Below are 12435 nucleotides of genomic sequence, written 5' to 3' on the forward strand. Positions count from 1 at the left end.
GTATAAAACTACTTGCATTGCAAGCTCTCTGTAGTCTTTACTGGTCGCCATTTTGTGAATTTAAATAAATACGTTGTATGACTAAGAAATGGTAATTTTAAAAGGTGTTCTTTTAATGAGACGTGTAGTAGGGTGCTGTTTTCAAGAATGAATAAAATAGCAGTGAGATAGTAGAGCACCCTCTATGCAGTAACCAAATTAGCTTTTTAAATTACGCGTTATGTTACGTTAATTTAAGTATGTATAATTAACTGCTTGCATTGCAAGCTCTCTGTAGTCTTTGCTGGTAGCCATTTTGTGAATTTAAATAAATACGGTGTATGACTATAAGAAATTGTACTTTTAAAAGGTGTTCTTTTAATGAGACATGTGTAGTAGGGTGGTGTTATCAAGAATGAATAAAATAGCAGTGAGATAGTAGAGCACCCTCTATGCAGTAACCAAATTAACTTTTAAAATTATGCGTTACGTTACGTAAATTTAAGTATGTATAAAACTGCTTGCATTGCAAGCTCTCTGTAGTCTTTGCTGGTAGCCATTTTGTGAATTTAAATAAATACGGTGTATGACTATAAGAAATGGTAATTTTAAAAGGTGTTCTTTAACTGAGACATGTGTAGGAGGGTGCTGTTATCAAGAATGAATAAAATAGCAGTCGGATAGTTGAGCACCCTCTACGCAGTAACCAAATTAGCATTTAAAATTATGCGTTATGTTACGTATATTTAAGTATGTATAAAACTGCTTGCATTGCAAGCTCTCTGTATGTAGTCTTACCGGGTTCTCTATTTGTTTGTTTTAATTAATTATCAAACTTAACTTTGCTTTAAAAATATTAATAAGGGAGACAATTAACTTAATAAAAATTTAGTTCGTACTTAACATAGCGCACCACCACACTTTAGAATTAGAGGTAAAATTATGACGTAAATAATGTCGTGTGCATAAGGTCTGTTATTTACTCTGTTAATTTTATGTACTAATTAGTTTGTAAATGTTAAAGTACTTGTTAAGATAGTCCGGTGCTCTGTAGTCTGTACGTTAACTTGCGAAATAAATGTATTGTAATTATGTGTAATTTTATGCTATTTTTAAATGGTATAATAAACTATTTTATAATGGACATCCTACACCCATCTTTCATTTTGTTTTTTTCACATGTAAAGGTCAAAGGTCATACGGTGCATCCAATTTTTTTTTTAAATTGACCCCCCCATTCTAAGGTTTAAATATTAGTTCCGAGAATTTTTTTCAAGAAGCCGGGTAGCGCAGTGGGCTAGCTCACAGCTCCAGGAATCCTGGAGCTGTGAGCAGGGTGGGTTCAAATCCCCTGGGGAGCCTTTTTTAACCATTAAATAAGAAAAAAAAAATGTTTTGATAAAAAAGGGTAGGGCTTGAACCGGGGACCTTCAGCTCTGTAAGCCCACTCTCTCACTGCTGTGCTACCGAGCTGTTATAAAAATCTAACGGTTTTTGGAGTGATGAAGTTAAAAATGGCTGACTTAGAAATTTTTTTAACAATATTTTCTCCCTGGCTCAACCCTTGGATTTCTAGCTGATCTGAGGTCTGAGCAAGGGCTCACCAAGGGCCTTGGAGCTTGGCTCGGGGAGTCAAATTTATAAGTGCTGAGGGGCCAGGGAGGTTGCTGGATAGTAAGTCAGCTTCTGGGTTGGGCTGGTTGGGATGAGGGCTTGGGATGATGGGCCGGGAGGTTGCTGGGCAGTCAATCAGCAACTGGCTGGGCTGGTTGGGATGAGAGCTTGGGATGATGGTAGGACTGATGGGGTTGGGGTGATGGGTTGGGATTGTTTCGATGGGGGATGGGGTGATGGGTAGGACTGGTGATGAGAGCTTGGAGTGATGGGCTGAGCTGGTTGGGATAAGGGCTTAGGGTAGGGGGATGGTTTGGATGAGGGCTTGGAGGTGGTGGGTTGGATGATGGGCTCGGCTAATAGAGATGGGGCTAAGGGGATGGTTTTGGATGACGGCTTGGGGCAATGGGATGGCGTGTTGAGATGAGGGCTTAGGGGGGTGGTTTGGGATGAAGACTTGGGGCGATCGGACGGACTCGTTGAGATGGGAGTTTAGGGGGATGGTTTTGGATGAGGGCTTGGGGCAATGGGATGGACGTGTTGGGATGGGGGCTTAGGGGGATATTTTGGGATGAGGGCTTAGAGGGATGGTTTGGGATGAGGGCTTCGGGCAATGGGATGGACGTGTTGGGATGGGGGCTTAGTTTTGGAGGAGGACTTGGGGTGATCAAATGGAGTCGTTGAGATGGGAGCTTGGGGGATGGTTTGGGATGAGGGCTTCGGGCAATGGGATGGACGTGTTGGGATGGGGGCTTAGTTTTGGAGGACTTGGGGCGATCAAATGGAGTCGTTGAGATGGGAGCTTGGGGGATGGCTTGGGATGAGGACTTTGGGCGATCGGATGGACTTGTTGAGATGGGGGACCTGATTTAAAGTGACAGTTACAATAATTTTAAAGGTATTTCTTTTTAAAGCCATTACTTTTTCTTAACGCCAAAGGTATTTTAATGGGGGTAATTTTTAATTAAAGGTTAAGTAGTAATTTCTTTCAAGTTGAGTTTAAAGGGGTGGAACTTTTTTTTAAATATTGAAATGGTTTATTTTAAGGTATGATTTAAAGGTAGGGTCTTTTGGGGTGGCTTAAAGGTGTGACAAAGGTGTAGTAATAATTTCTTTCAAATTGAGTTTAAAGGGGTGGAACTTACTTTTTTAGTATTGAAATGATTTAGTTTAAGGTATGACTTAAAGTAAGGGTATTTTGTGCTGGCTTAAAGGGGTGACAAAGGTTTAGTAATAACTTCTTTCAAATTGAGTTTAAAGGGGTGGAACTTTGTTTAATTATTGAAATGGTTTATTTTAAAGTATGATTTAAAGGTAAAGTATTTTTTGGTGACCTGAAGGTGTGACAAATTGCACCATATTCCAGTTTGCTGGAAAGAATTTAGAGGATATTCAGTCCATTTTTAAGCGGGTCGGATTTTTTAAACTCAAGTTTGGTTAAGTCTAGGATTGAATAACTTTAATAACTGTAACCATAATACATTACTTGTACTATAATGCACATAAAATAATGGAAGGAGAGAGATTTCTTGCTACATTTATAGAATCACTTTATTTGACAACTCCAATTAATAAGATACAAACATTTTAATTATCCACTATTAATTTCACTGTAGCAAAAACACAAAACAACTTTTAATCTTTTGAGAGTGATAATTTCTACACTTATTTGTTTAGTTTTATCTTAAATTAATATCAGTTGTCTAACTTATAAAAAGAAATTTACACCACTTTGTTGGGGATACTTCACTATTTGTTTGGCACCTTTAAAAAGTAAACCCCAAACTTGAGTAACGTTTTAAGACATATATTTTGTGCATTTTTCACTTGTTCCAGTTTGAGGAAATTACATTTAGACAGCCCAAACTTTTAGACAGATATCGTTCTTAATTACTATTTTTAAGCGAATGCATTGTTTTAATGAAGACATCATCAGGAAATAAACTATGGCTTTTTGGAAAAGTAAATTCATTCAACTCAACCTGCAAACTTGTCAGCAAGTTAGGTTTTCATGTCAAGCTTTTAAAGCAAAGATGTCTGTTTTCAGACAATCTGTGCTCAGTCATAAATGTGTGACCACCATGAAACTGTATATAATTGAGACAAGAAACCAATATTTTAGTATATTTCTATATTTGGATGAACAAGAACTACTGTGAAAAGTGTTAATATCAAGGTAAATACCAAAGTCTCACTGTTTTACCCCAAAATTTGGTCAAATAAGACCAAGTTTTGAAATACATTATTATGTACAAAACAAAGCTTTGGATTTAAAAATTATATTCCATTCCTTTTGTAAATATACCATCATAGCTCATAATTTCAATGTCATTAAATGCAATTATGAGTACCTATATTAAAGTCTATTTGCCTTTGAGAAAGTAGAAGGAACATTTTATTGAGCAAAGGGCTCGTCCTTCAAGTACATGTAGTGTATGTTTTGGGAGATTTTTTTAAAAGACTTGTTCAGAGTAAAATGGAAATCCAAAATCAGATTAAAATTTACACCAATGTTTGTTTTTACTTGATAATTAAGTTTCGGAATTCTAAAATAAGTGCACCTTGCAAGCAATTGAATCTGGCGAATTTGATCTTATACAGGGCCATCACAAGAGCTTTTTATCAAACCCTTGAACTACTCTTTACTGAACCATCACATAGCCACTAATTGTACCATTGCACCATCACTGCTTTTACTTCAGTCCAACCATTTAATGAGATAAAAAACACATTATGCTCTTGCTTGAAAATGGTGCACTTACTTTTTACAATAATGTTTTCTATAAAGAAGTAAGATTGCATCAGTGTTTACATCATTAATTAAAGGCACTGGACACATTTGGTAATTGTCAAAGACCAGTATTCTCACTCTCAACAAGCATAAAATACCTAGCCTGTGAATTTCTTTACTCAATTGGTCATCATTGTTGCAAGAGATAAATGGAAGAAAAAAACCTTGGTCCACATTTTGTACTATTTCAGATTCCTATAAGGAACCTCAGGCCTGAAGTCTTATTATTTGAGTGAAAAATTACCTCTTTTCAAAAACTACATCACTCCAAATGGAGCCATTTTTCACCCTTTTTTATCTTATCAATAGCTTCTCATAGTTGCTCATTACCAGGTAAGTTTTAATACCATTTTAATAAGAGCAAATATCAATAGTGTCCAGTGCCTTTAACATTTCTACAACTCTACAAATTGAATCAACAAGTTGGTTGGTTGTTAATCAATAATCCTAGATGAGCAGAATACCTTGAAGAGTTGTTTCCCTCAAACTCTGAAGCCTTCTCGATTGTAGTGAGAGTTATTTGCTACACACTTGGTTGCAGCATATCAGCTTTCTCATGCTGTGAAAGGTTAAGAAAACAATTTTGTATAAAGCTAACCAATTTTGGTGTATGACAAAGGGAAAGTTCAAATGAACATCCACCCTCCCCTCCATTGACTCTGTCAATGAAATCTCAGTACAAATGTGACAAAGACCTTAGTTTGCATAAGACATGAATGGTAACATCAAAGTTAAAATTAATGAGTGTTTTTAATCGAGACAGCAAACTCTTGGCAGTGGTGTGAGCGAAGCTTGAATCCCATGAGATTCAAATTGCTTATTTGGTTTCTTTAATGCATTACTTTCCCCAAAATACCACTCCAATTCTTTCACTTATAAATTTTCATGATGCAGAAACATGAAAATTGAAAGACTAACCAGAATATTAAGTGCAAATGACAATTACCAAGGGGTTTGTTAGTATAAACATGTATTCATTTTTTTAATATGTAATCTGTAATCAATCTGTAGGGAGGGCCATTCATCTTGGTTAGGCGTGGTGCCAGCATGATCTCCCAAGAATGTTATGGCATGTGGTATGAGGGTGAAGTCTGTTTTGTGCTGCTAAAACAGCCCACTTTGATGTTAGTATAACACAACGTTTGGGAATATCACATACCTGTTTTTAGCTTCACACATCTACGTTGTTAATGTGTAGACATTGGGCCAATGTTAGGCACCGGCAGATCTCTCTCCAGGATACACTTTTTGTTACAGATAAGATACCTTCAAATACAAACAAATGAAATAATGTGTTAATTGAAATCAAACATCTGTAAGGTAGGCTGTACTTTTAACGCAACCTTTTAAATTGTCACTTTAGCTTTTAAGGTAATTTATGAGGTGTAATCATCTAAAATCAACATAGTTCTTTTGTGGAGGTCTCTGTAAAAACTAATTATCCAAAGTGGATTGTACTTTGAATGATTTTTCCAAAATTGTATTTGAAAAGGTTAAAAACTGACAACAGATTATGCGTGGTATTTTTTTGAAATATGCTGCGGCCAGAGATGAAGTTGGTTTGAAAAGGTTTGCATTTTTTTTTATTAAGCAGATCAAAAAGCTGACGACCTACAAAAGGGTTGTGTTCAAAACTAACAACAGATTATGCATGGTATTTTGAAAAATGCTGCAGCCAGAGATAAAGTGGGTCACCTCGCAGTTTTTTGATGTTTCTTTTTCAACATAGGCACTGTGTTCAGCTGTATTCAGTATTCAGTGTTGAGTTATATTTTATCTTTTTTTTAACTGTCCCTCTATGTCAGAATTATATTGACAAAAACAAATTCAATTACTCTATCTGTAAGGTGGGCAGAGATGTACAAAATGTAGGTGGGCAGAGGTGTTGATTAGCTAGAATCTTTACACAGGCTAAGTGCAAATTTCGAAAACAGGGTAAAAGGTCTATTTTGCTTTCTTAGTCCAATTTTCTATTCTTCTTACTGTGTCTAGCTGTTCCCCGCCATTCTGTCCGATTGGGAAACCAGTCACATGCCTGAACTACGGATTGTTTATAGTTCAATAACACTCTTCAGCATAATCTTTTTTTATAAAACTTTTTTTTTTGCAGTTTCTGATTTAAGACCAAGCTTGTAAGTAGTAAATTAGGACATTTGGGGTAGAAAGTTTTCGAGCCTTAATGTTAACTTACCTTTTGCTTTAGAAGACACCATTGTACCTTGACACCGGGCAGGATGCATTTTCTTTTGGAGAGGTAGATTCATCTGAAAATGGCATGTCTGTATCAAACCTAAATGCAAACAAATAAGAACAATATTTTGTTCAGTGAGAGTGGCGGTGTTTTTCTTAAACTGCATCAACAATTTGATAATGTTTTGCCCTTCACTGTAACCTTTGGCCATATTACTAAATTCAAAACACTTGCTTTAATATACACATAATAACTTGAAATGAGGTTTCCACCGAGGGACTTTGAGGAGGACGAGGGAAATAAGTCCTTCTTACGGTCAGTCACAGGACCGAGGGCAAATAAGTCCTTCTTACGGTCAGTCACAGGACCGAGGGCAAATAAGTCCTTCTTACGGTCAGTCACAGGACCGAGGGCAAATAAGTCCTTCTTACGGTCAGTCACAGGACCGAGGGGAAATAAGTCCTTCTTACGGTCAGTCACAGGACCGAGGGGAAATAAGTCCTTCTTACGGTCAGTCACAGGACCGAGGGCAAATAAGTCCTTCTTACGGTCAGTCACAGGACCGAGGGGAAATAAGTCCTTCTTACGGTCAGTCACAGGACCGAGGGCAAATAAGTCCTTCTTACGGTCAGTCACAGGACCGAGGGCAAATAAGTCCTTCTTACGGTCAGTCACAGGACCGAGGGCAAATAAGTCCTTCTTACGGTCAGTCACAGGACCGAGGGCAAATAAGTCCTTCTTACGGTCAGTCACAGGACCGAGGGCAAATAAGTCCTTCTTACGGTCAGTCACAGGACCGAGGGCAAATAGGCGTACATTAGTTACCCAATTATGCCAGTCAATATGTGTTTTATAATACACCTTGTTCTTAAACGTTACATAAGAACAGAACTCTTGAAACAAAAGGAAGTTTTGAAGTCGCTGTCCACGGTTCACGTCAATAGAGGGCACTGTAACCAGGCACTATTTTCAAAGATTAGTACCCGGCGGGCACTATTCTATTCTTGCAAAACACGCACACGCGATCACTAGACTAGTTCACCCCCATGCGACCATGTTTCAGCCAACCAGAATACGGTACAAGCAAGAGGGTTATAAACTCTTTAAGTGCCCGTGTATGTTTGTTTGCGCTTTGGACAAAAATGCCCAGCTTTTTGAGGTTTTAAATCAAGGAGAGACCTTGAAGGTTAGTTTGAGCAATTATCATTGAAGATTAAATTAACTTGAACAAAATTACTATTTTACCTGTAGGTCTTTTGTTATAGGAAGGTAATATAATTGAATAAAACATAATATGGTTTCATAATCTTTCAATGCAGCATAATCTTTCAATACTGGAAAACTTTATACTTTGCTGTTCTAAGGCCAAGCTTGTATTGTAAAGAGTCAATCCAAATACAGAACATTTAGGGTTAATACATGTTGAAACTAGGGGTTACCTTTTGTTGGAGAAAACATTGTTGCTGGAGAAGACATCATTGTACCTTGACACTGGGCAGGATGCATATACTTTTGAGGAGCTAGACTTCATCTGACAACGGCATGTCTTTATCTAGCCTAAATGCAAACAAATACAGACAATATTTGAAATGATATGATATTTGAATATGAAAGGATTGTGGTGTTGTTTCAATTGCAGCCACAATTTGATAATACTTTAATCACCACTGTAGTCTTTGGCCAATATAAGTAAATTCAAAACATTTGCTTTAATCTCTTTCAGTTAACAAAGTAAGTGCATGTTTAATTCTGATTTGAACCGGGAACCATGCAGCACTGGGGGGGGGGGGGGGGGTGCTAGTTTTCCAGATCAAATTTTAGCAAAACTTCATACTGTTTGACTAAATAACTCAACAAAAAATAAATAGTCGAATTAGTTTGAGTGATCTATAGTTATTGTGGCAAATAGCTCACTGCATGTTTAACACAACTACTTATCAGTGTCAGATATTTGAAACCTGATCTCCAATATCTCCACAACATTGATTCTTCATCATAAACATTTATTAAACCCTTTTTCAGTTACTTTTGTATGCTGAAACTGGTGCTTACCTTTTGCTGGAGATGACCTCGTTGCTGGAGAAGACCTCGTTGCTGGAGAAGACCTCGTTGCTGGAGATGACCTCATTGCTGGAGTAGTCATCCTTGCTGGAGAAGACATCGTTGTACCTTGACATCTTGGGGAGGTAGACTTCATCTGACGACATGCCTGTATCTAACCTGAATGCAAAGAAATAAAAACAGTATTTTGTAATGGAGTGTGGTGTTTTTTTTTCAATTGCAGCAACAATTTAATATTTGCATCATCACTGTAATATTTGGCCATATAGCTTACCTCAAAGCAGTTTTTTAAAAGTCTTTCAGTGCCCATTGGTTTGCGATTTGAAAAAAAAATTGCCCTGCTTTTTAAAGTTTTAGACCAAGAATCGTGCAAGGATAGTTTGAGCATTACCATAGATCGTAACTTGAACAAAATTAACATCAGTTATAGGTCTTTTATTATAGGAGGGTAATATGATTGAGAAAAAACTCAATAATGGTTTCATAATTTACAAAAACTTAAAAATTGTGATTAGTGTCCAGCTGAGTTTAATGAAAAGTCAAGAAGCGCCTATCACCAGCAATGTGAGGTCTAACATTGGACTGGATCAAACGAGACAAAGAAAAATGCAACGCATTGAAAGATTACAATGGCTTTCTGAGAAAATGGTACTGAGGGAATCGTTATAATTGTTAATTTTCATTTGTATGGGTATGGGGGGGGGGGGGGTAAGTTTTAGGGATGACAACTTCACATTTATGACCAAATAACTCAACAAACATTTTTAAAAACCCAGATAAACATAAACAGTCAAATTAGTGAAGAACTGTTCATTATATGTTTCCCTCAACTACTTATCAATAACAGATATTTTAAATCTGATTATATATTAAATAAAAGGGTAAAAAAAAAAAGGTTCTAAAAACATTTGAAAGTGTTTACAAATTATCATCATCATTATGTCAAAAATCTTGTGATGCATCTCAAATTAAGGGTTGTGCTTAGTTCAATTTAACTGCTGATGCAGACATGCTTGATTCTTTAGCAACAATGTTTTTAAAACCTTTCTGCAGTGGTTGTTTTAAGGCCAAGCTTGTATTGTTTAAGAGTCAATCGAAATAAGAAACATTTAGGGTAAATAGTTGTTGAACCCACGTTGAAACGAGTGCCTACCTTTTGCAGGAGAATACATCGTTGTACCTTGACACTGGGAAGGATGCATTTACTTTTGGGGAGGTAGACTTCATCTAGCAATGGCATTACTGTATCTAGCCTGAATGCAAACAAATAAAAACAATATTTCTTCAATTGCAGCAATTGCAATCTTTGGCCATATATACTGTTTCCTACGGGTCGCACTAAATACCGACAGCTCACGACCCCTCACGACAACAATTTTTAAATGCACTTTAACAGAACATTTGAACATAAGTCAACCGTTAAATAGGAAAGGTTTCCGTATGGCGCCACCACTTTTTCATTCGATATAAAATAATATAGGAACCTATTTACCTGATTGATTTATCCCTTTTTGTAAAAATGAGTGAAAAAGTGGTGGCGCCATACGGAAAGTTATCCGTTAAATATATGCACAAAAGTCATTTGCACCCAAATCATTTTTAAACTGTTGAAAAATTGTAATAGACCTACTTGTAATTGTAAAAAAAAGTGTTTTTTACCCGAACTTGTGACGTCAACATTTGTATCGCATTCGCAGGAAGTATGAACCAGGCTTTACAGTGTTTATTACACTAACATAAATATAACGAGTTAACCCACTTATTAAGAAATTAAATAATGTGCACGGGTCGAAACAGTGAGTTACAGCAGTAGCAATAAAATAATTTAAAACATTTAGGTTTTTTCGAAGCATGGTCGAAGGACCGAATTGACTCCGGACCATAGAGTTATATATATTGACTAGAGCGCTAACTTGCTCTGCGTTTTGAAGCCACCCTGGGCGCAGACATGTTTGATGTGTATTGCGTGAATTCCGAATTTTAAGAGAACACACATTGCCGCGATTATTTTACATTCTGCGTGTGCGTATACGTACGCAACTGTCCACTCGCGCGCGTACGTCCGCGCTACGAAAACCGTAACTTCGACTTGATTGCCGTACTAAAAAAAAGTAAACGCGCCTTTTAATCATGACGCACATGACGCTCGCAGTTTGTGCGCTGATCAGCAGATTGTGCTTTCACATTTACTGCATTTTTTGCCTCGGTGGCACATAAAAAAGAACAAACGCACTATCATGCAAATAGCCGTACAAAATTTCAAGCTTTTGTATTGGTTTGTACATAAACATGGATGCGCCCACACGGCTTCAAAACCTTAGTGCGTGTATAACGCGGTCCTACTACTTGCCGTCAACTCGCCGACTTGCCGTCAACTCGCCGTCAACTCATTTTTGTGCCGTCAACTCATTAAATTTACATGAAAAATTTATAAATGGGACACGGAAGTGTTAAGTCTGGGCTAAACTACATATTTCTCATGGTTTTCGGTAAAAATTCATTCACAAAACGACTTTGTGTTGATAAAAAAAAGTACCAATCATTGACATCTTGGGCCAAGACTAATCAATGTGAAAAAGCAAGATGGCGGCCGACGGTTTTGCTGTTTCGAGAAAAAAAATTCACGAGAAAAAAACTCAATTTTTATTCCGAAATATGACCTAAAACTTTCGCGAATTCTCTTTGAGCTGATACTTTACAGTTCTATGCTTCTTTTGTGAATTTTAAATGTATATTGGAGGAGTTGACGGCGAGTTGACGGCGCAAGTGAGTTGACGGCGAGTTGACGGCAAGTAGTAGTAGGACCCGTATAACGGGGTGTTAGCAAATGGTTAGCTCTCTAGAGCTCTATGCTCCGGACTCGCTGACCGAGCCGGCCGGCCGGCCAACTTGACTTCCCACCCCGACGATTACACTGGCGACAACAGTTGAGTCTTGAAACTTTCAACAGAATCTTAATTATCTTGATCAAGTTAGCAACTCACCATAACACTTTTCCGGGTGTAGTTATGTCTTTGGAAGTCGGTAAAAGCTGAATTTTATCGGAGAAGACACTCGACATAGTGACGCCATCCATTTGTCTTTAAAAATGGCGGTCTGCTGGTGACGTATACTACTTCATGTAGACTGGTCCTAGATCCCGTATCTAGCTACGCGATCTAAGGGCTGGTCCCCTGACTTAAGTGTGACGTCAGATACTCCGGGTTATGTCACGTGATCTTGCAAAGGGCTTTCAACAACAGAAGAATTTGCATAACAGGACAACTTTTTACTAATCAGGTTTTATCTGAAGTTCATTCACCGAAATACAAAATTAATTACGCGAATATGAACACGTAAATAGCTTAGAAATATGAAGCCATAATTGCAGATCAATTCCCTAGAAAAATATCCGGGGAGGCGGGGGGGTGGGGAAGGGGACGGGCGGGGGGGGGGGGGGGGGGTGGGGGAAGGGGGGGGGGGGGGGGGGGGGAGTAGGGGCCTAAACTGCAGTAAGCACAGACTGTAACAGCTGGCCCATGGCCCGGCCCTTGGTTGCACGCTGAGCTTTCAGCAAATCAAATTAACTAGTAACATTTGTGAAAATGAGAGGAGCTTGATTGCAATATCATGCTCATTCGCTGCGCCCATACGCATGAAAAACAGTTTCACTTTTTTGTAGGGCACACAATAAACACACCTTGAAAATATTATTTAGTTTCAGAATTTATTAAATCATGGGAGTGGGCCGTTGTTAAACTGCAAATTAACTAGTATCTTTTTTGAAAATAAGAGGAGCTTGATTGCAAGTGGGCACCGC

The 12435-nt window shown here is 37.8% G+C and overlaps 1 protein-coding gene and 1 long non-coding RNA gene across 2 annotated transcripts; both read right to left on the reverse strand.

Moving 5' to 3' along the window:
* Positions 1-1579: 1579 nt before the first annotated feature.
* LOC117294305 (vegetative cell wall protein gp1-like) lies at positions 1580-2952 on the reverse strand. Its single transcript, XM_033776665.1, has 3 exons — positions 2948-2952; positions 2066-2457; positions 1580-1887 (listed from the first exon to the last, which is right to left on the reverse strand). The coding sequence occupies exons 1-3, from the start codon at positions 2950-2952 to the stop codon at positions 1580-1582; spliced, it is 705 nt and encodes a 234-aa protein (XP_033632556.1).
* A 198-nt stretch (positions 2953-3150) lies between these two features.
* On the reverse strand, positions 3151-11991 carry LOC117294590. The gene is made up of 7 exons (XR_004519564.1): positions 11621-11991; positions 9790-9889; positions 8628-8795; positions 8015-8132; positions 6576-6674; positions 5544-5650; positions 3151-4943 (listed from the first exon to the last, which is right to left on the reverse strand). It is a non-coding gene; the product is annotated as an uncharacterized LOC117294590 (long non-coding RNA).
* Between the last annotated feature and the right edge of the window lie 444 nt (positions 11992-12435).

The sequence above is a fragment of the Asterias rubens genome, chromosome 9 (assembly GCF_902459465.1).
Source record: "Asterias rubens chromosome 9, eAstRub1.3, whole genome shotgun sequence".
Lineage (NCBI taxonomy): Eukaryota > Metazoa > Echinodermata > Asteroidea > Forcipulatida > Asteriidae > Asterias > Asterias rubens.

Bases quoted from the DNA above. Each gene is read 5' to 3' on its own strand.
- LOC117294305 (XM_033776665.1), bottom strand. The intron at 1,888-2,065 runs GTCCGATCGCCC...CCCTACCCTAAG, and splicing joins ACTCCCATCTCAACGAGTCC to CCCTTATCCCAACCAGCTCA.